This window comes from Bemisia tabaci, chromosome 5 (genome assembly GCF_918797505.1).
Source record: "Bemisia tabaci chromosome 5, PGI_BMITA_v3".
NCBI classification, from domain to species: domain Eukaryota; kingdom Metazoa; phylum Arthropoda; class Insecta; order Hemiptera; family Aleyrodidae; genus Bemisia; species Bemisia tabaci.
Window position 1 is genome coordinate 17867205 of NC_092797.1, and position 22661 is coordinate 17889865.

The following is a 22661-nucleotide window of genomic DNA, read 5'->3' on the forward strand; positions in this document are numbered from 1 at the left end:
GTTTCCACAGGTTTTCGAGCACGAAAAAAACAAATACGATATTGGATCTGCAAAATACCCGAGCTTTTCCAAGATGGCGGCCAAGATGGTGAGTAATTTCAATTGACGCAACGCGTTAACGCGTTTTGGCGAACGCTATTAAAATGTGCCTCAATGGTCGGGCGGAAGGGGAGGCACGGGTGGGACTCGACGCGTAGCCACCTCCCCGTTGAGTCCTGGGTAGATGAAATGACAAATCAGGAAACACGATTTTCAACTGGCTGAGAGCAACGCACAGGAAATCTGACACATTCCGATTTAAACTTATTTTCCCGCCATTTTTCGGCCGCCATCTTGGAAAAGCTCGGGTATTTTGCAGATCCAATATCGTATTTGTTTTTTTCGTGCTCGAAAACCTGTGGAAACCAAGTTTCAAGCGATTCCGACGGCAAATAACCAAAAAACGCATTTCCGCCATTTTTTGGCCGCCATTTTGTTAAAAATTGAGGTATCGACAATCGGTTTGCGCCAAAAGTTTTCTTTTTTCAAGCCCTTCCGAATGATGTATCACAAGATAGGGGTTCCTATTTGAAAAAAAAAGTTAGGGTCCGCCCCCCCTCAGGGGGGGGGGGCGCCCCCCAAAATTTTGGGTACGCCAAAAAGTAGTTCCCTTTCACCTAGGAATATTCCCCAAATTTCGAATCCCTAGCATTTTTTTTTCATGAGTTATGAGCGGAGGCCCAGACTTTTGAATGAGCCGCCATTTTTTGGCCGCCATTTTGTTAAAAATTGAGATATCGACAATCGGTTTGCGCCGAAAGTTTTCTTTTTTTAAGCCCTTTCGAATGATGTATCACAAGATGGGGGTTCCCATTTGAAAAAAAAAAGTTAGGGTCCGCCCCCCCTCAGGGGGGGGCGCCCCCCAAAATTTTGGGTACACCAAAAAGTAGTTCCCTTTGACCTAGGAACATTCCCCAAATTTCAAATCTCTAGCATTTTTTGTTCAAAAGTTATAAGGGGGGTCCCGGACTTCTGGATAACCCTGTATTAGCTCTACCTAATATACTATTTCAGATATAAAAGAAAGAAATTTACTTTGAAGTGTACCTTTGTACTTTCATAAAATACATAATCAAGGGAAGTAGGGAATAAAAGGTTAAAAAGTCGCAGTTTCACAGTGTCACAAAGCAAATTGAGACTTGCCATCTTACAGATGAAACCATTAATCATGGAACAAATCTTAACCATCGAAACTTAGCTGAAATATTGTAATTCAATTTACCGCGAATTTCATAGTCCTTGTTCCTTAGAAGACAATTATGATTTTCTTCTTCCTCCTGCAGCTCTGTGGCCCTGTTTTTTCTCTCCTGAATTTGTCTCTGGAGAACATCATACTCACTCCGCATAGTTTCATCTGAAATAAAAGGACAGATAAGGGATATATTGAGCAGAAAATAAATTAATAGGCATAAGATGCATGCATCATGTAAGGCAAGAGATCTTTCACATGCCTGGTTACGGACAAAATGAGAAATGTTCCTCTGTCAAAATTAGTTGATGAATTGAAATTTATTTCACTGAGTAAGATATTAGAGAACCTTTCAAATTTTTTATTTGTTTGTGTTGATTTTCTTATTTTGATGCAATTTAAAAAGTTTTGGATTTTTTGTAGGGCTGTGCGAGCCTGGTTTTTTGGATTCGAGCCGAGTTCGAGTATTTTTTCACTAAGTCGAGCCGAGTTTGAGCTTTTTCGAGCTTTGAAAATGACCCTCAAGCCGAGTCGAGTTCGAGTAATTTCGAGTTTTAAAACGTGATTTAATCTGCTGCGTACATCACAGGAACTTCGGGCGGCACAAGTGAAGGCTTTAGAGCCCATTTATGCACGCAATTCGTGTCGCCGTGTCGCCGGCGGCAGTTGTCGCCGCGAGGTTTTTTGGAATCGCGCGATCCATATTTTTGTAGCCGCAGCACCTTTTTTCTACCGCCGCGACACCGTTTATCTGGAGCGCAAAAGGTCCAAAACACGTGCTCACTTTCAGTCTTCCAAGCGGCGGTCGCCGCCGCAGGTTGAAATTGGTCGCGCGCATAAATGCGCTCATATGACTCCGTGTATTTACAAACCTCGGGCGGCAGGAAATCGCCGGGCGGTAGCGTGTTGGCGCTGCGGATGGTAGAAATTTGCCGACGAGACTCTGATGTTATTCAATCGTAAAATGATGGCAAAACTAACGTTAGTTGAAGTATGATTGAAATATTTGGAAGTTGGACTCTTTCGGCGTTTCCGGCTCAAAAAAACTCGAAATATACTCGAAAAAACTCGTGTTGTTGACACTCGAGCCGAGTTCGAGTACTCGCTCGAACCTAACCTAACTTTCGAGCCGAGTCGAGTACTCGATACTCGGCTCGACTCGACTCGAAATTGGAGTACTCGCACACCCCTAATTTTTTGATGATAAATTAACACACGAAGGTCACTCCATGCCAAATCAAAAATTGACAAAAGTTCACCACCCATCTCGGATTTGCACAACTTTTTTTTACTTGTTCTTTAGGCCAACATAGGAGAAAATGTAAATTAGCCCAAAATACCCAGTAGGTCTTGAGAAAAAAATTATCAAAGGTTTGAGGATTTTTGAAAAAATGCATTTCATGAATAACTAAAACGGCTGTGCCTGTCCACCAAAAAATCTTTGTAAAAATTTGGCATTCCTTCAGTGACCTGTGAACAAATTTTTAGCCGGATATCTTTAAAACTCAAATTTTTATGGAGATTTTCTGAAGGACAGGCACAGCCGTTTTAGTGATTCCAGAAATGCATTTTTTCAAAAATCATTAAACCTTTGATAATTTTTTTCTCAAGATCTACTGGGTATTTTGGGCAAAAAATTTAGTCTTTCTCCTACTTGGACCTAGAGAACGAGTAAAAAACAACCTGTGCAAATCCGAGACAGTTGGTGAACTTTGGCAATTTTTTTGGTTGATTTGACATGGAATGACCCAGTTAGTAAATTAATACATTCATTGAAGAGATTCCTAAAGCTTCAAAGTTGGAAGTGCCTGAGTGAATGCATTGAACCAATCACCTTTCAAATTGAAGCAAAATATTTTTTGAGGATTTAAAAAAAAAAACAAGCAGTGAACTCCAACACAATGTGTTGATAAGGCGCGTCATTAACTCGCACATATCAACCCCTTTAGTTTTCATTTACAGAGATTTCAAAATAGGCAAGTAGCACAACAAGAGAATTCATACGATCCAACACTGAGAGGTCAACGACGCACTTTGACGAGACCGTGTATTGTGAATGTAAAAAGCCATTCGATCGAATTTAAGTTTTTTGATCTGCCCCAAGCAAAACCTTATCAGATTCTTAAAGAAAAGTGCTACGTAATAATTTAAGCGAAGAAAGAAAAAAATTTGTCGAACTCCTGAAAAATAAAGTCGATTTAAAGGTATTTTGGGGCTAAAATACCCAAATCACCGGCATTATAAATCCCGTTATATTATTGAAAAGAAATTGACTCGATATAAACGCAATTGCATTTGATATGTCTTGATTTTGTTATTTTAAACGTATTCCCATGCAAAGAAGTTCAACCATGTCCATGCTTTATTCATTCATGAATTGAAAGTAAGCATCCCGAAAATCTACCGATTTGCCGTAAAAAATTGCAGAAACTTGATATACCAAGTCGATGCACCCACTCGTTGAATTTACCAACCAATTTCGTGAGTGCAAATATGTAAAAATCAATATGCTCTAGTCATTTTGGGTGCATTTACTTTTCATGAAACAATAGTAATTTCAATCCCGAAAAACCATCAATTTTCCGTATAAAATCAAAAAAATCGAAATGTGTCGACTTACTGACGTGAACATTGGATTCTACGTGTAAAAATACTCACGTATCGATATGCATATCAGGAAACCAGAACCAGAACAGAAACCATGTGTGGACACAGTTAGCAGTCCGCGGCAACATCCATTCAACAGAATAATGGTAAAAATTAGATAGGATTTTAGCCGCTTTGCCCGCCTCTCCTCGTTATTTACAAACCGTTCCTATACTCATCTCAAAATTTTTCTCAGAGCTTTGTGTTATTATCAGCTTCCATTTAAATCCCGGTTTGATGACCGAATCGGCTGCCCAAAAAGCAAGCCATTTTTGAAAGGTTCTAAGAGAAATTCGTGATATTATCGGCTCTCAGGAAATCACCCCATGGCTATAATTGGTGGTATAAATGTTTGAGTGCTTAAAATAATCGTATTCAAGAAACTAAGGCATTAAACTATGGAGTCAGTTTCTTTTTAATAATATAACGGGATTTACTCCCGGTGATTTAGCTATTATAGCCCCAGAATACTTTTAAAGCGCCTTTACTTTCCAGAATCTTGACGGAATTTTTGTTTAGCTTAAACGACTTAAAAGACACTGTAGTTAAAAAATATAAAGAATTTTCGATTTTGACAAAAAAAAATGTTCGTTCAGGCACACCGTGTATTGTATGTAGTACTGCTGCTATTCAAACCTTATCTTCAGGTCAAAATTCTTACAAGGAAGCCCCTTGCAAGAGGCGAATTTTTTGTAATTTCTCCCAATTTTTTCTCCGTTATATAATTGAATTGCTTGTCAAATTCTGAGGTCAATTATATTTAATTGTAATTTATACATTTCTTTTTTTCCCTTCATTTTATTTTTTGTCTGGAGAAGTTTCGTTGATTTCTTCGGATTTCGAATACTGTAACTTCTCTTCTATTCGGCCGATTTTTATGTATGAGACCTCTTTTAATTCGTCTTTTAACGGAGAGTAAGGAAAAAATTGCTAAGTACACGCGAAACAATTTTTTTTGAAAATTGGACGAATCCTAGCGTGACGGTGAAATGGGTAATCAAGCGTAAAATCAAGGGTGAGGGTCCGGATCGGGTCGCTCGGGAGGACAAAAGACACTTCCTCGCCGTCGGGACAGAGGTCCGGTGTGCGGGGAGGAGAAGGGTAAGTGGTTTTCTGTAAAAGCAAACTGATTTCTGTATGTGTTATGGTTAGCACATGGTCTAATGAGTTTTGAGGCTCATCACAGATTGCACTTACGTCTATCCTGGGTGGCCTTCGCTATCAGAGGAAAGGTACCAACTTTTGAAAAGCCTACCAGTGATGTGGAGATCTGTCAAAGCAACGTTATGAACGAAACGGAGGAGTAAAATTCTCATTCCTAGAGTGCCGGCCTGGTCAGCCATCCTCGAATCAGTTCGCTTGTTTCTGCTTATATATGCATATTTTAAATCAGCGCGCCCTACTCTTAGGCTTTTTTTAAAAAAACCAAGTAACGTAGACTCTTGGTATTCACTGCACATAAACTAATGAGCCCCAGAATGAGAAACAACTTTAAATCATAATTATTGACGGATAAATAAACTTTTTACACGCTTTGGAAAATCTCAGAAGTTCGCGGTAGTCACTTTTCGGTAAGGAACTAAGGGACTCGGTTATTGTATCGAGTGGGGGGTCGAAACGATCGCAAAGGCGGTATACTACGTATACGCGCCAAAAATACACAAGATATCCATTAATGAAACTAGGTCAACATAGAGGAGTACCTGATTCAGGTAGATCATTCATTAAGCGAGAAATAGTTAAATTGAGATTTCTTGTAGCCTCTTCTCTTTTACTTTCCGTTTTCAATTTATTTTCGAGTTCAATCTTTTTATCTTCGATTTTATCAGTGATGTTGCTGGAGTTATGGATAAAAGAGCGCAACTCATTTAACTGCTTTCTGGTATCGTTTGTCTGTAAAAATGAAATTGAAATTTACAAGATAAAATGTTGGAAATTGGAATAATACTTCAAATTTAAACAGAACTAAAAAGAGGGGGTGAAGAGAAACAGAACTTGCAGTTGTCTGATTTGATTTATAAATAGTAACTACTGATTGAGGTTAACTTGAGGATATCCTCAGTTTCTAAATTGCACAATCAATGAGGTAGCTATGAAAGAATGATAGAGTCTGCTGATAAAAATATGTTTGCATGGGAAAAACCACTGTACAATGTCAGAGAGCAGTAAATTTTCTCACTTTTAAATCTTCCTCCCTTGCATTCCCACTTGACAAAAAAAATTATAAGAATATATGCACACTCAGTTTACACACTGCTTCCATTTGAGGCAAGAAAGTCTGCATTGTAGAAAAGACTCATTTGTGCTTGTCCATTGGGAAGAAGTAGAAGTGACGGACCACGTGTCATGCACTAAAGTGCGGCAACCAGAGATCTATCGTAGATGCTTCTTTACAAGCCCCCTTTTCTAACTGCCTTGAATGGAGCTTTTGCTTGCCTCAGGGATTTGCGGTTTAAGCACTTCATCTCATGTAAAATTTTGCAAGAAACAAAATAGTACCACTGGCGTTTTCTGAGGCAAAATTCCTAGCTCTAAAAAGCTCTCAAAGTTGAGGCCAAAATGGAGGAGATCGCCTATCCAATACCGTGAGTTCTTCTCTAGATCAAGTCTAACTCTCCATGCATAGACAGGAAGCAAATACATAACCTGAGTTGCCATTTTGTGCAGGGACTCCAAGGCTGCAGCCATGGCAACCCTGCTATTGTGTTGGCTCCTCAACCATGCATGAGGAGTTACACGAGGTATAGAGGTGAACTCTAGGCATAAGGTAGATGATCTCCTCCACAACGGACCATAAATAGTTTTTCTTTAGCTTGGAAATTCACTTCAGTGAAATTCGGTGGTACCGTTGTCTATCTTGCATAACTTAAGAAAGGTAAAAGTGCTTGGATCGCAAATCCCTGTGGCATGCCAGAGTTCCATTTGCACCCTGGTATATTTAAAGGATGCTGAGTTCTAGTCTCAGCGTGTTCATCAGTTGAAGGCAAGAACTCATCTGGGTTCACACAAGCATCTCAACTTAACCAACAGTCTCTGTCTGTCCCCCCGCTCCCCCCACGTTTCAGTTGAGTGTCCTTAGGTGAGAGGTCTATACGGACAACTTAAAGTCACAATGAGGACAAATTTAAAGAAGAAACTTATCATCACCTCCAGATACAGAACTTGGGACCTCAATGATTGACATCTGAATGATATTACTACTGAGCCACGGGGGCCGAAGTGATGAGCTTATTAAAGCAGAACACCTCAAAAGACACTCGTTTTTTATAGGTGAAGACATGAGATAAAATGAGAAAAAGTGATTACCAGCGACTGAACAGCTGCATCTTGATTTCGGAGCTCTTTTTTGAGGCCCTCTATTGCATTTTCATACTGCTTTTGGGTTTTCTTTATATCTTCATTGGCCTTCTTCCTGTCTTGCAACCTGTTTTTCAACTGAAATAGTATAGAAAGTACATGTTAATTTTTAAATGACCCAAGCAGTTATCAATGCATACGTAGAAATTTCACTGGAGATGCTGAATTTATTGTATTTACTTGCATATATACTATCGTATTGACTACTAAAGGGGCATTGTATTATTTTTATGATGGTGTTTCTTTATTGCAATCAAGTGGATTTTCAAAACTCAGTTTAGGATGAAAGAGAACAAACAATGTTTTTGTAAGAATGGATATAAAAAATAATATTTTGCCGATTAAATTGTCTCTTACCTAGCTAGTACACTAACAATTTTTCCATAGCGTATGAAAATCATTGGATGCAAGAATTACTATCCTCAAAATTGGAATATTTCTCCATCTCAGATACACTACAAATAATTTCAAATTTTCAAGTCTGCATAAAATCCAAAACTATTTTAGTGATAGATTGAAAGACAGCATAAAAAGTCTATAATTGACTTAATTTTGAAGAATATTTTGAAAAAAAAAATGATAACGAGCTGTTGAGGTTCACCAGCTTCATTACTAGGAAAATTAACAATTTTTCTTCTAGTTATATTGAGGCACATGACATCAAAAGTACACAGGTCCTACTTTTTGACAAAGCTGAGATAATAGCAACACTAACTATGTGGTTTTTGGGCACACGCTGGAACTTAAATACTAAAAAATTGTGTGGACAGGGAATTAACACCCCCAAAATCCTGAAAATTTACAAATAATAAGAAAAAACTGAAATAATTAATTCACTCAAAGGTCTTCACAACAAATTTTATAATGTGCCGCCTTTCAAAATAACTGTTTCCTCCAAATAAAAATTTTAAGTCACACCATTATAGATCATAGAATGCAGGGTATCTGTTACAGAGTGATTCGAGCGCCCCATAAAGTTCCCATCTCCTTGTTTGCTAGTGTAGCAGAGACGTACTCTACCTTGAGAGTACGCCTCTGTTAGGAGCACCTCGGACATACGTGAGAGATCGCGTATTTCCGAGGTGATTGCAGGTAGGTGCTTTGGTTGGCGCGTGCCGCGCCAGGGTTACATCTTTTGGGCATTGCTATATAGCGGCGGCCAAGCGGCCAGCGAGGGGTCAGTGTTGCATACATGCGTACTTGCCGGTGATCGCCACCTTAGTGCTTTAGACGTCATCGTGAGTTGGGCTATTTCCCCATCCCTTACGCCTTTACACTAGAAGGAAGGGAAGCCTAAGCTCATTGAAGAACAATCCAGTTTCACCAACAAGCATGCAAATGCGAATTTAGCGTCTCTGGCTGTTGAGCAATGAGTAGAGTCTTTTCCTCCTTATCTCATCACTCAAAAGATAGAAGGTGGACTTGTGGTTCTTTTTATTTTAATGCTGAAATAAAAGTATCATATTTCAATATCGTCAGTTTACTGTTCAGTATTTGTGTTTTTCTCCGTCAGTTGGGCTTTGGTGAAAGTAGGAGTCCGCGAAGCTTCGCATTGCTTCGCTTCACAAAACGAAGCGCGAGGTCCAAAAAAGCGAAGCAAAGCAAAAATTTTGCGGTAATTCAAATTTTTGCGCTCCTCCGGAATCGATGCTGAATGCCGATGATTGATTCCCAGCGTAAACCGGTTCTTTGCGCATGCGCTTGCGGCCGCTCCGCGTATAAGTACCTTTGCTCCTAACCTCAATTCAATCATAATAAAAATTTCTGAAAAGTTTAAATCGATGGTTTTCAAATTATATTTACCACAATTTTGCAGGTATTGCTATGTTTTACATTAAATTAGATAAAAAAAAATTAAAAGGAGAATAAAAAGTAAAAACAGTTTTTATTTTTTATCATTCTGTGATCATTAAAGCAAAACCGATGACAAATTTAAAAAAAAAAAAATCCTAGATCTGCTGGCATCTAAATAAAAATTCATTCTTAAAATTTAAGGGAATAAGAGGGGGGAAAATTTAATGAACATATTCTTCACATATTTCCCAGTGTTCAATGAAGTTTACCACAGCCGCACGCTGAGTCGTGACTCGCTGGAGTAACCGCAATGAAATTCAGCGGGTTGCATCCAGCGTATTTGAAGGGTTTTTTTTTGTGCGCTTCGCTTCGCAGTTGCTCCGCTATTAAAAACTCCGCTTCATGGACCCCTAGGTGAAAGCTTCAGTTTCTTCACGCTAAGAGACTTGGTCCGGTATCATACCTTTTGGTATGTTCTGTTTGCTTCCCTCTTTTCCTCAGAGTTTTCCTCAGAGTCAAACAGGTTAGACCATTTCGCACCTTTTGGGGTACTCGAAGAAAAATCATTGACTTGGCATTTCAAATATTACAATTCTAATGACTCTGATCCTGTGCTATAAGGCTGAAATGATTGATCCACTAAGCCTTTAAAAAGGTGGCAGTCCTTACTCCGCATTCCCTTGGTGCTTTTATGATACAATGTATATACTTTAATTGTTATTCAGAGGTATAGCCAGATAAGTTGGCAGTTACTTACTTAGTAAATAGTCTACACTGTCAATTTTAAGAAAAAAGATACCAATAGAAAGAAACATATAGGAATAAGAAAAAAAAATTAAAAAAGAAAAAATTGAAAGATAACTTACGCCAGTAACTAGATCATTTTTCTGTTTCAATCTAAGGAATGCTTGTTTCTGCTTCATCGTGAGAAGCTGTTTAACCAACTTTTCCCTCTCTTCTGCATTACGAACTTCACCTTCAAGACTGAAAAATTCCAACACAATTGTGAGAAACATGGAAAAAAGAGTCCTTAATTGCCATTTCAAAAACCGTTGAGGAAAATAAGAACGATTGCAGAGAAGACATAAGTTGACGCTCTCAACTTCACTGAAGTTAAAAGACCTGATGTTACTCATCACCTAACTTGTGAGATTCTACATAGCAATGCTAGTGATCTACAAGTTAAGTACTGCACTACCCCATTTACATTTCTTGATTGAGCTATCGAGTTGAAACTTTGGGGGTGTTTGGACAGAAGGAAGTATTTTTTAGACCCACTAAATTTAGGAGAGGGGCCTTTCTACTTATGACAAAAGACAGACAATTCCAAAATTTCAGGTCTTCTGGATAGTCTGTGTTATCTAGTGTTATGGGAGCCCTGGATAGACGATCAAATTCCCGCACCAATTCTGACCAAAGTAGCATCAAAGTGTCGGGAGTCATCAGTCTTAAACTCATTAATTTGCTTCATTTTAAAATGAAAACTTGGCAGAAATGTTTCCTGAGGCAGGTAATGATGAATGGTGGCACTCCATTCTGATCTTACTTTGAACAAATAAGTGCGGCCCGTCAAAATTTGATGGTAGATGGTGACCATCAGTCATCAGCATGTCTACTTTGATCAGAATTGGTTCGGAATTTGATCGTCTATCCAGGGCTGGAGTCTCATTAAACTTCTGTAGATTTAATTCATGTACCTAGATAGTTACGAGACGTATAGTTCTTGTAACAGTTACCATAATTTTAACTGCGATTTGTTCATGTAAATAAAAAGAAGAAAGCTTTTATTTTATTTTGAAATTAGTAAAGACATGGAAGAGACGTAAACAAAGCATAAGCTGTGAAATTTTTCAAGAAATTTCCAAGGTTGCATCTTATTTCCACAATTTTCAATTTTTTATTTTTCAGCAGGAAGAATTGTGGAGAGATCCTGAAAATATGTGAGAGCCTTTACACATTGAGGAGGAAAGTAGGGCAATATTTGTAAAGCCCGTTTCAGATAACTTTGCCTCTATTGCTGTATACAGGAGATAGGGAATTCCCTATTTCACGCAAACACTGAAAAAGGCTCTAGCTTTTTCCCAATTTTGAAACGTTTAATTCATCCAGAAAGGAGACAAAAAATGAGACTCTATCCATCAGAATATGTTGACTTGCACCTCTCGCTCCAGAAATCATTCAAAATTTTGCACATATCTGATTGTTAAGATTTTCCGATGCAATGCACTACTAACATAAATCTCTATGCTGACTGAGACGTAATTGCCAAACTCTCAACCCTTAAAAATTTTTTTCACTCTCCGTATTTTACAAGATTTTTCAAAAATTCTTGGTCTTTCAAATTTTTCACACTTTCTGCCTTCCTGCTATGGTAAAGTCCTATCAAAGAATGCCCATTTAATTCTTCAACTATTTTGGCTCTGTTCCTTCTCAGGATTCAGGATAATACAAACCTGACAGTATTCTGTTATCTGGTTTAACTGGTGTCCTAAACGGTAAACTTACTTTAGGTTTCTTTGAACTTCTGACTCCTTATTCTGTGTCAAGGACAGAAGTGATTTTTGCAAATCTGTTTGCTCTTTCCTCAGAGCTTTGAGAGCATCTAGTTGGTCAGCAAGTTTCCCACCCTCTGCACAGATTAAAAAAAATTGGAGAAGTAAAGAAAAAAAAATAGTGGGTGATGAGAATGTAATGAAACATGGCTAAAAGAGTTAAAAAATACAGAGGAGGTAAAAACTCAGAATTCATGAGCTAATTGTTTTCCTCGGGCACACAAATTATGAGACAGAAAATTATGAAACATAAAATACAATTGACATAACTTCAACTTGATCGAAATGAACAGGTTTTAGTTGGAATGAAAAACCCAGCCTTTGACATTTTCCTATCATTTAAAAAAAAAAACTGGCAATGAGTCTGTTGCTTGCAAGAGATACAGCCAACTGAATGCACTTTCTAAGAGGAAATTCGCTTTCAAATTTACCGCGTATGCAGGCAGATTTTCTTGGTGGCCGGTAGGTTAGGTTTGCCCAGATAAACAAACAATCTCGCAAACTGTTATAAACTCATCTGGCGTAAGATTTCAATCCATTCAATGCTTTTTTTGGCATAATAAAGAGAGAAAAAAAAGGAAACAAATGATTGAAATCATACGATAGAGAAAGTCTGTGAAATTGTTTGTTCACTTGGGTCAGTTTTTTAATATTCCTCTGCCAATGCAATCCGGGTCAACAGTGACTGAGAAAAACTGCGTGCAGATGCTCGAAAATTGAATAAGCATGATACAAACTGCGCGCTAAGGAATGGATTACAGACTTTTGTGACGTGCCCAATGTGATTTTCCTGCAATTTTACCTGTAAATAGTATATTTGTTTGGCTGTATCTCTTGCATGCAACACACCCGTTAGAAAAATAGAAAATATGGCATCATGACAAGCCAAAATTAATCAGACATTCTTTTTAATTTGCCCTGACACATTTTTAAAAGTATCTTCATCACCAAAGTCATCACCATATTTTTTTGCATTTTATAGTAACGACACTTCAGAGTTTTGAACTTGGAGATGCTGCCATATAGACAAGAATTCATTTTTGGCCTCCAAATTTAGAGAAGTGGCATAACCCACGACAGAGAATTACATACTAAATATTGGCTATCATCCAGGTACAGAGGATTCCTTTTAACAAATTACAAGCTAAAGTCAAGATACTACTGTGAAGAATTTTTTTTGTAATAGTTTTTATAGGGATATTCACCAGTGCTAGGCACCTAAAATTCTTACATTAACGTTCATGGTTTCAGCTTAGGTTGACTGTTTAGAGAGGACAAGCGCAGGTCTTACAAAAAAGAACTTCAAATGAAAAATTCCCATCGTAGAAAAAACTGAAAAGATGCAGGCTCTTTCAATCTGCCCCCTCTCCCCCTCCCCGAGGAGGATATTTTTAATAGAGAGGTATAGACGGAATTAACTTACCTATACTCCTCTGCGTTGATTCTAATAATTCCTTCATATTCATCTTCGCAAAATCTTGAACCCTTTCTTGGGGCAAAAATTGACATAAGTTTTCCACCTGTATATTACACCGTCTAACAACCTCCTCTACCTGCAAATCCAAAAAAGTGTTTGGGAATTAAATTATGACTTACAGCAAGGGAACAGAGTTAGGTATTTGCTTTTTTATGTTGCCACCCAAGAGGTTAAAACTTCCTAGTTCACAATTTGCAATGAATCAGCGATGGCCCACTGGACCAGGTACAAATTTAAAAACTGTTACATACTATTCTCCTTCAAAATTTCATATGTGCCAAAATTTGCGCGAGAAAATTACTAACATTAACTCCATACCAGAACATTGACATTTTGATTCTGCACTGGTTGCGAAAAATTTGAATTTGGTAATTTCTCACTCACAGAAATAACCCGAGTCTGCTTGAATCGTTGCCTACGAGAATGGAGAGGCCGTAACTACGATTCTGTGACGTCACACTAGTAGATGAAACTCGGCCGCGGTTTAACACGCGTTCTTATGGAAGAACGCTTGCCGCGCGATGATTTCTCGCCGATATCTCTTTCAGGGTTGATCTGACGCAAAATTTCATAAGAACCGTTTAGAAAGAAGATGAAATTTCACTTTAGAAAACTAACTAGTTCATTTGTGACATTGTCTAAATATCGAGGAAATGAATGCGTAATACTGAAAATCGTTACTCCACTCAGATTCAAACGGGCCGCTCGCGCAACTTCGGCCGATCGAGAGCCACTCTGATTGGTCCACGCAGCGACTGCCTCACTCATCGATGCATTGATGACCCGGAGATGCTTGTTGTTTTCGGTAAATATCTACTAGCTTGACGTCACAGAACTGACTAGTTACGGCCTCTCCATTCTCGTAGGCAACGCTTGAATCAAATCACTCACTACAATAGTTTTGGCAGGCTTCTTAATTGAGCAGTATTCCTTCCCTGCCTAATATCATTCAAAGTGTACACACAATGTGCAACAGCTGAGTCAAAGCACCAAGATTGAAGTTGCCATTTTTCACACCCCAGGGAATGATGTGGCTAGGTTTAGTGTGCGATAGGTACTGATAGAAACAACTGTTATTTTTGCTTTAGAAAAAGTTTGCAACAGGCCCATTTATGCAATGAAAAACGTTACTTTGTTTGGTGTTTCATTCATCAAAAAGAAGAATTTTTTGTTATTTGCTTCAGGAAGTCTGCAAATTTTGGGTGTATATAAGCTGGCCTTCATATTTCCACAGCCCCTTTTCCTGATCTACCCAATTTTAAAATCTCTCTGGGTGGCATTCTTGTTTACAAAACCTCTTTTTGCACCATTCTAAATCTTAAAATCTCTTCTTATTTCTGGAAAAATTTTCTTCACTCCCTGACTTGGTGTCATACGAAGTAAAATGATCTACGAAAGTTGCTCACATGTTCAAAATTGAAAATTCTTCAAAAAGGGAGTTCTCTAGTTGTTCACAAGAGCATAACCTGCTTCCTGGCGTTACAGAAAAGATATTTTTTAAAAATAAAAAACGTACTGAGATAATAAATAGAGAAAGTTGGAAACTTAAAGACCCGAATTCAAATTCACCTCAACTAAGTCAAAATACAAGAATGGTGATAGTAGGAAGAAAATTTAAAAATAAACTATATCCTTTCAACATTTTAAAAAGGTTTGATTTTTGGAACTTGTTGACTAAATTTTTTACAGTTCTTTTCTCAAACGATAGTTTTGCAGCAATAAAATTCAAGGTGTTTTCATTACTTATCTGACAGTGCTTCAGATTTGTTGGAAAATCTTTCAATAGTAAATTGGTCGTTTCTCTCAAAGAGGTGCTGAGAAAAAGACCCAAAATGAATGTTTTTCTAAAAAAATCGTCGACTGCTGTTACTGACAATATTATTTGACTCATTTAAGTTCAGCTCTCATCAAAATGGTGACTTACAATTGGTCTGTTGCAAACTTATGCTAGAGCAAAAATAAGAGTTGCTCCTTACAAACACTGTCTCAAAAATCATGATCAGGGCATCGGCAAACTCTGAAATGTACGCCTAACTTCACTATCTGCGTAAGAAATCTGCGTTTTTTTAAGATTCCCCCTTCAAAAAGGATAGTACAGCACAGGTGAACATTTCGTTAGAGGAGTCGTTCCATTCAATCCCTGCTCAACATGGCCGACGCTTCCGCGTGCAAGTTGAGGAGAGCACGAGGTTAATCGAGGCGGATATCTAACAACGCGAGAATAATGAGAATGTTAACATGCCAATTGTTATCAGGTGGTTAGTTTCATCATCCCGTCACATGTGTTTTGGCGGATTGGCATCGGCTATGTTAAATATTGCGTAGTGTGAGCAGGGATTGGATGGAATGACTCCTCTAATGAAATTTTCACCTGCGCTGCAGTGTCGTTTTTAATGCGGGAAGCTCGAAAAGACGCAAATTTCTTATGCAGCTTGTGAAGTAAGGAGTGTATTTCAGACTTTGCTGATGCGCTCATCGTGATTTTTGAGACACTTTCTATATGTATCAACTCTCATTCTTGCTCTAGCAAAAGTTTGCAACAGGCCCATTGCAAGGTGTTGATTTGACCAAAATAAAAACATTAGTTTTGTTGAAAGCAGCTTATGTATGACCATATGAAGTAGTGAAGTTCACAAGAAGGAGGCTTGAAAATAGTGCAACTACCCCTTCTTTATGTTACTTGGATTGGCCATACAGGGTGAGCGAAAAGTCCCCGACCCCCCCTCTAACTTTTGAACGAATTAAGCTAGGGAAATGAAACTTTGGGGATGTTCCTATCTCAAAGGGGACCATCTTTCGGGGGGGTCAAAATTTTGGTCCCCCCCTCAGGGGGGGGACGGGGGCCCCCCAACTTTTTTTTTTCAAATGGCAACCCCTATCTTGTGATACCTCATTCGAAAGAGCATAAAAAAATAAGAATTTTGGCGCAAACCGCAGATCAATATCTTAATTTTTGACCGAGTTATGATAGGTCAAAGGTCAACTTTGACCTATTTTCAAAAAATCATAACTCCGGTTCAAATTATCGTAAAGGAAAAAATAAAACGGGAAAATTTACCAAATTGTGTCCGCTTTTAAGTAAAAATTGCAAAAATCACTTCGATTTAATTTTAAGGGGGGGCTCGGACCCCCAAATACGTCAATTCAAAGGTCATTCAATTTTCCGGGAAATAAGCCAATTTCCCCTGGATTTGCCTCCACATTATCTCAGTAAAGTCAAAATCAGTTCAACATTACGTTGGCAAGTCCCCAAATTTCGGGAAAAGTTATAAAAAAATGATATTTAAGGTAATTAAATTTGACCGTTTAAATATCATTTTTTTTAACTTTTCCCGAAATTTGGGGACTTGCCAACGTAATGTTGAACTGATTTTGACTTTACTGAGATAATGTGGAGGCAAATCCAGGGGAAATTGGCTTATTTCCCGGGAAAATTGAATGACCTTTGAATTGACGTATTTGGGGGTCCGAGCCCCCCCTTAAAATTAAATCGAAGTGATTTTTGCAATTTTTACTTAAAAGCGGACACAATTTGGTAAATTTTCCCGTTTTATTTTTTCCTTTACGATAATTTGAACCGGAGTTATGATTTTTTGAAAATAGGTCAAAGTTGACCTTTGACCTATCATAACTCGGTCAAAAATTAAGATATTGATCTGCGGTTTGCGCCAAAATTCTTAGTTTTTTATGCTCTTTCGAATGAGGTATCACAAGATAGGGGTTGCCATTTGAAAAAAAAAGTTGGGGGGCCCCCGTCCCCCCCTGAGAGGGGGACCAAAATTTTGACTCCCCCGAAAGATGGTCCCCTTTGAGATAGGAACATCCCCAAAGTTTCATTTCCCTAGCTCAATTCGTTCAAAAGTTAGAGGGGGGGTCGGGGACTTTTCGCTCACCCTGTATATTAAAATGAAGACCCACTAAATAAGCAACGACTCAAAAGTAATCAAGCTAACGTTCAAATTGGAATTTTTCTCCTTGTCTTTATCAGCTATATCGACAAAGTTCAGCTGGCCAATATGGCTTATAGTGATAATTTGTGTTGTCATCTTTTACACCCACACACCCTCTTGTTGAAATTTTCTGGATACAATGAGGAAAAGTAAATGATTGGTCTTAGCCTGCCAGGTTTACATTGGTGACTGCTCAAGTAACTCACTCGTTTTTGAGAAACTTTTTCGCCATTCAACATCCATGATGTTTTGCATTCCTTGCCATCTTTAGTGATTTTTCTCCTGATGACATCATTTTTACCATCCGGATTGTGCAGTTCTATGGTAATGGTGGCTTCTTTATGGCCCATTTTGATATAGGAACTGAGCTATAGAACAAAAGGAAAATGAATAAGGGCCCAAGTCACATTTCAAAAATGGCACGTATTGAAATTTTGCTGATTATCCTCAACTGAGGAATCATTCTTTTGAAATTTGTATTTATAACAATTCATGGCACAACACTTTTCCTACTTCTGGAATGTTAATAAAAATCATCGATTTCAGCTGACTATGACTCTTTCTCATTTGCTGCGAATTACATATTACAGCAGCAGCATTGCTATCTGAAAGATGGTTGACAACATCAAACGCAAGGGTTAAAATAATGACCTAAATAGGTAAAAAAAATAGAGGAAATTCTGTTATTTTAGCTTAGCCTTGGGTGAATGAAGGGCATTTCTCAGTTGCAGTGTTGCAAAATCTGTATCGCTAATTTATGCCTTAGATACTGGAATTTATGTATCTCTGATCAGAAATGTCCTGACTTTTTTTTAACTTTACAATCTCTTGACAGGTAATGGACTACGAGGTTAATGCACACTTAAAACTCTGATAGGAAGTATCACTGATCAAATTTTGATTACTTCAAAAACAATAGATACGATTTTCAGTGCGGTACAGCATTTAAAAAACCAGTCCCAAGACATTCTGAAGGGTAACAAGATATATTTCTGGCTTGGATTAGCCCAAGTTTCATTGAAGGATCACATTTGAAACGAAAGAATGCTAGATAGGAGGTTGCCAGTTTGCCTAAGAAGGTTCTAGACTGGGTCCCCTGAGGCAAAAAACGTAGAGGACGCCCTGCCAAATCTTGAATTGATGGTATTCACCAAGAAATGAGAAGGTACGATTTGCCAGAGGAGCTCTGGTCTTATTCCTACCAGCAGTGGTTAGATGTAACAGAGTGCTCAGAACCGTGGGAAACTACATATACACGATATTAGGGATACAACCTACAAGGATCCCACAGAATATTGTATTGGAGCTAAAAGTTTATGCTGTGGGGTAATATTGACCGCTTGAAGGGAGAGGAAAAGAGAAATGAAACATGATAGGACAATGGTAATATATTTAGGAGAAACTTGAAACCTCTTACGTTGGGGTAAAATAAGTTCCTGTGTTTTATAAATTGTAAACTTGACCAAATACAATTTGGAAAAAACAAAAATTTACATAGCTAGTGAGAATTTATTCACCCTAAAATGGTCCAACAAATGAACTGAATGAAGTAATGGTACTATGTAGAGACTACAATTTTGTTTGAAAGGAGAACATGATTCTTTACTTACATCATCAGACCTCCCGATTAATTTAGGCTTCCCTCCTAAGCCCAATATGATGGCCCCTACTAGGGTGGATTTTCCAGATCCATTCGGCCCAATAATAATATTGAGATGCTCCCCTGGACACACCTCAACTTCACCATAGGTTCTGGAATCAAATATCAATTCAGAAAATGTTCAGGAAGAGTCGCAACCAAATCTTTCTGTTTCCCAAAGGAAATTCATTACCTTGATTAGAAAAACTTGGAGAGGCACAGTAAGTTGCTCTGTGAGCCCAATTAAATCTCTATTTTGATGAGTTTTGAGGGAAAACACAGGATGAGTCTAATGGAAAACACTGCTTTAAACTCACAGGCGCCAATGCGCCTAAGAAATCAGTCATGGCGCCTAAAAAATGAAGGCTCTGCGCCTGCGTGGCTTCTAGAAATTGCCCCCCCCCCCCCTCCCAAAAAAGAAAAAATCCTAATTTTTCTATTTGGTGATTTTTGGAGCTTTTCTCTTCCCCCAGTTACATTTACTAGTTGTGTAACAATAAAACACCTTGCATCTAACTTTTCACAAGATGTGCTGTGATATATAGGCAAAAACTAAATTTGGCCTTAAAAAATCTTCAATGGCTCCTAAAAATCGAGCTTGATGGGCCACATGGCTCCTGAAAATGAAAGGTGAGTTTCGAACACTGATGGAAAATCTCACGGAGCGAGGATCCTAGGAGTCCTAAAATCCAGATTTTTTGTTTTCCAGTTCAGGCAGCTGTCCACAACATTAGAGCTTGTGTCAGTTAGGTTGACACTGGATTACTTTTGTCTGTATATTTCGACACACAATGGAATAACAGCCTTACCTTTGGGTGTTCTCAGAATTATATCCAACAGAAATGGCATACTTGCTTGTAAATCAAGAGTTAAACTGATCTAATACAAGTTCGAATTTAGATAATCAAGGATCTGTAAGGTGCTGTAGCAATACTTGACCCTCTTACTTCTCACACTATGATATTGATGAACATAATAGATTACATAAGATAGGACAAACCAAGGCTCTTTGACTTACATCTACATTCAATTTATTGAGATAAGCATACATCAGGACAGACAAAGAAAAGTACCCCAGGAGATTTATCTGGGCGAGTGCTTGAGATGTATGAGTTTCTTTCGCAATACAGAGTTCTCACTCCGGAGATATTTCAAGAACTTCCTAACTGAAAATTTTCTCCTCTTACCCTCTATGTAGCATTTTTTATGGCTTTACAGAGTTCATTTTGTTCTTAATTCCTTAATCCCAGATTTTGCACCCTGCCCCAGATACCTTTTGCAAGAAATTATCGAACTCAGGGTGCAGTATCTGGACAAGAATCACATTCGAGAACCATTGTTTACGGAAAGGATGATTTCCGGAAAGATGGAAACCGGGAATCCTTGGCCTCGGTGGAGGCGCACAGCAAGCGTATTGACCCCTGTCTGCGTACAGGCACCATCTCCATCTCATAGTTTCATACCAGGTGCTGGCTGATGCCTGGTCTCAGGCTAGAGATGCGAGAAAATCATCATGGCAGATCAGCACCTCGGGGTTGAGTCTGCCTGAGGCCTGACTGCCGATCTCACTCTCCCCAGTCTATTTCCGGGAAATTTCTCGCAAAACCCTTGTTTGATCAGCACAAAACCGTTAAGGAATTAGTGATTAAAAGTGCTCGCTGGTATACTCTAAGGCATAGCTGAGAGTAAATTAGATCTGCTGACTAAAGGTGTTTAAACAAATCTTTGATGGAAAGCTAGCAATTACAACCTGTTTCAAGATACTGGCAAACTCAATATGGTCGCTGTTGTCAGAAACAGACAGCTTTGATGGAACTGCTCAAACTCCAAGTCAATTTATTGTTGCCTCATATAACTGTCTGTTGGGTTGCTAGGCCTATGAAATTGATATGGGTAAGTATATGACGACAGTTAATTCTTGGCAGCTCTGAAAACTTGGATGGCTATCGGTAAGAGATCTTCTTAAGGCCAATTCACATTATCAAACTTTACGTCCAACCTAATTGAACGAAAAGTTGGAAGCAACAAATGTTGATTCAATTACTATCCATTCAATTTTCCATTCAAGCCACCAAAAGGATGAGATTAGAATGAAAAGTTGACCGTGCCATCACATTCAAGTTTCCATTCAATTTTTCATCAGATTGTTGATTTCTCAGGTCGGTATCATATTTTCCAACCTTTCATCCAAGGCCCTATCCACACGAGCTTGGTTCAAAGAACTTAGTCGACGAACTGCTCAGTTCCCGGAACTTCTTCCTTGAAAGGGGATGTTGTCCACTTGAGTTCGCCCGAACTGGAAGCAGTACTTCGATAAAACTATACAATTAATGCAAAATAATAGATTATTACAGCCGCCAAAATGACAAAAATAAATGTCAAGACGCATGTAAAGAACATAAAAAACAAAAACAAGTGAATTCACATCAAAAGAAACATATGTAGAAGCTCAGAGTACGGGGGAAGTTCCGGGTTAAGGAGGAATAAGTTGTCAGCTTAGCTCAAACTTGTTCTGGGGAACAAGTTCCTCGAACTAAGTTCCGCGAACCGCGCTCATGTGGACAAGGCCCAACAAGTTGCATTCAAGTTTGATAGTGTGAATTGGGCTTTATCATTACTACTTCTTAATGAGACCATTTTAAAAGCTTACCAAGAACCGATAGGACACCTTTGGTGCAGGCATGAGGAAAAAACTGACTTCACACCTTGCGTGTCTACGAATGAAAACATTCCAAGTCGATTACACTATCAGAGAAAATCTGATCTTAACTCAATGATATTCCATAAGGAAAAACGAACAAAATGCTCCACCGTTCAAGTGAAGTGATATAATAGTACTTGACTTACATGAAGTTTTTGCAAGAAATTCGAACGATGACACCCCGCTTGGGATTCGAAGAATCGATCCGGGAAGTTAACATGTTGTAGTGACGAAAGTTGAACCAATTCCTGGAAAAGTACAATCAATATCTGAAGCAATGTAGTAAAGAATCAGCGGTAGCACACAGCCACAGCACAGGATGTCAAAATTCTAACAAGTTTCAACATGCTTTACAGTTTCCGAGGAGAGAAAAGGCGCGAAATCACTAGTGTGGTCGTTTAGCAACAACAACACATGATCAAGGCAATCGGAGATCAGATGAAGATGTATGGAGTATATGGTCAGCACTATGGTACGTCATTCTAAAATTCAAAAAATTTTATTTGGAGCGTATTTCGACCAATCACGTTTTGGTGCCAGTAGACGTCATCATGGCTCAATATTGCTGCGTGTAAAAAAGTGATTTGTTCCGTCCCTGTCCCTGTCTTGCTTCTGCTTCCATCAGAATGGTTGAAAGGTTCAAATCAAGACCAATCCACACAGGTCAGTCATTATTGCGCAGCTTTTTTGAAATCCACTCCCCCGCCCGGCCCTAACTCGCAGCACTCATTGTGACGTACTATTGAGTGCACCCATAAGAAATACATTGCAAGCACTCAATAGTACGTCACTGCGCAGTAGAGTACCAAAACTCGTCCACCGGAATGACTGACCTGTGTGGATTGGTCTTGGTTCAAATCTGGTTCAAATGGTTTACTGATAACTGTGTACTTGTGATAAGAACAAACATAACTTAATAATGTTCATGCTTAATTTCTCCATTGTCCCAATATAATTTATCGTAACTCGTACATTTTAGCGTCATTACATCAATCATATTTCCCTATTTGCTTCAGCAAAGTGATGGGGTGTTTTGATTGGCAACTGAGACAGAAATTCAATTTCTACTTAAGTATTCCCTTGCTGTTCTTGACTTTTCTCTCCTAGATTTTGAATGATAAAATTGTCCAAATATTTACAATTTTCCCTTGACAGCTCAATATAAAAGCATCAATGCTTAGTTACGGAGTAAACGTGCCCATTAAAAGTAAGTACTCGTCAACAGTTTTATATTTTGGGAAAGATATTTCTTTCAGAATCGACTGTTCCACTTCGGAATGCAATAACCCAAGCACCTTTGCTGACAAAATTGAGTTT

General features: G+C 38.5%; 2 protein-coding genes across 2 annotated transcripts in view; one reads left to right on the forward strand and one right to left on the reverse strand.

Moving 5' to 3' along the window:
- SMC5 (structural maintenance of chromosomes 5) overlaps window positions 1-21772 on the reverse strand; it is a 42252-nt gene extending 20480 nt beyond the window's left edge. Inside the window, exons 1-9 of the mRNA XM_019058697.2 lie at window positions 21491-21772; window positions 18615-18756; window positions 17211-17372; window positions 13001-13130; window positions 11531-11654; window positions 9892-10009; window positions 7181-7309; window positions 5578-5767; window positions 1262-1393 (exon numbers count right to left, since the gene is read on the reverse strand). Of these exons, the coding sequence (XP_018914242.2) occupies window positions 1262-1393; window positions 5578-5767; window positions 7181-7309; window positions 9892-10009; window positions 11531-11654; window positions 13001-13130; window positions 17211-17372; window positions 18615-18756; window positions 21491-21564 (1201 nt within the window). The 5' untranslated portion in view covers window positions 21565-21772. The remainder of the gene's footprint in view (window positions 1-1261; window positions 1394-5577; window positions 5768-7180; window positions 7310-9891; window positions 10010-11530; window positions 11655-13000; window positions 13131-17210; window positions 17373-18614; window positions 18757-21490) is intronic.
- Window positions 21773-22022: 250 nt separating this feature from the next.
- The window catches only part of Kpc1 (Kip1 ubiquitination-promoting complex subunit 1), a 35622-nt gene continuing 34983 nt past the window's right edge, over window positions 22023-22661 (forward strand). The window contains exon 1 of the mRNA XM_019058818.2: window positions 22023-22551. Coding sequence (XP_018914363.2) covers window positions 22518-22551 — 34 coding nt within the window. The 5' untranslated portion in view covers window positions 22023-22517. The remainder of the gene's footprint in view (window positions 22552-22661) is intronic.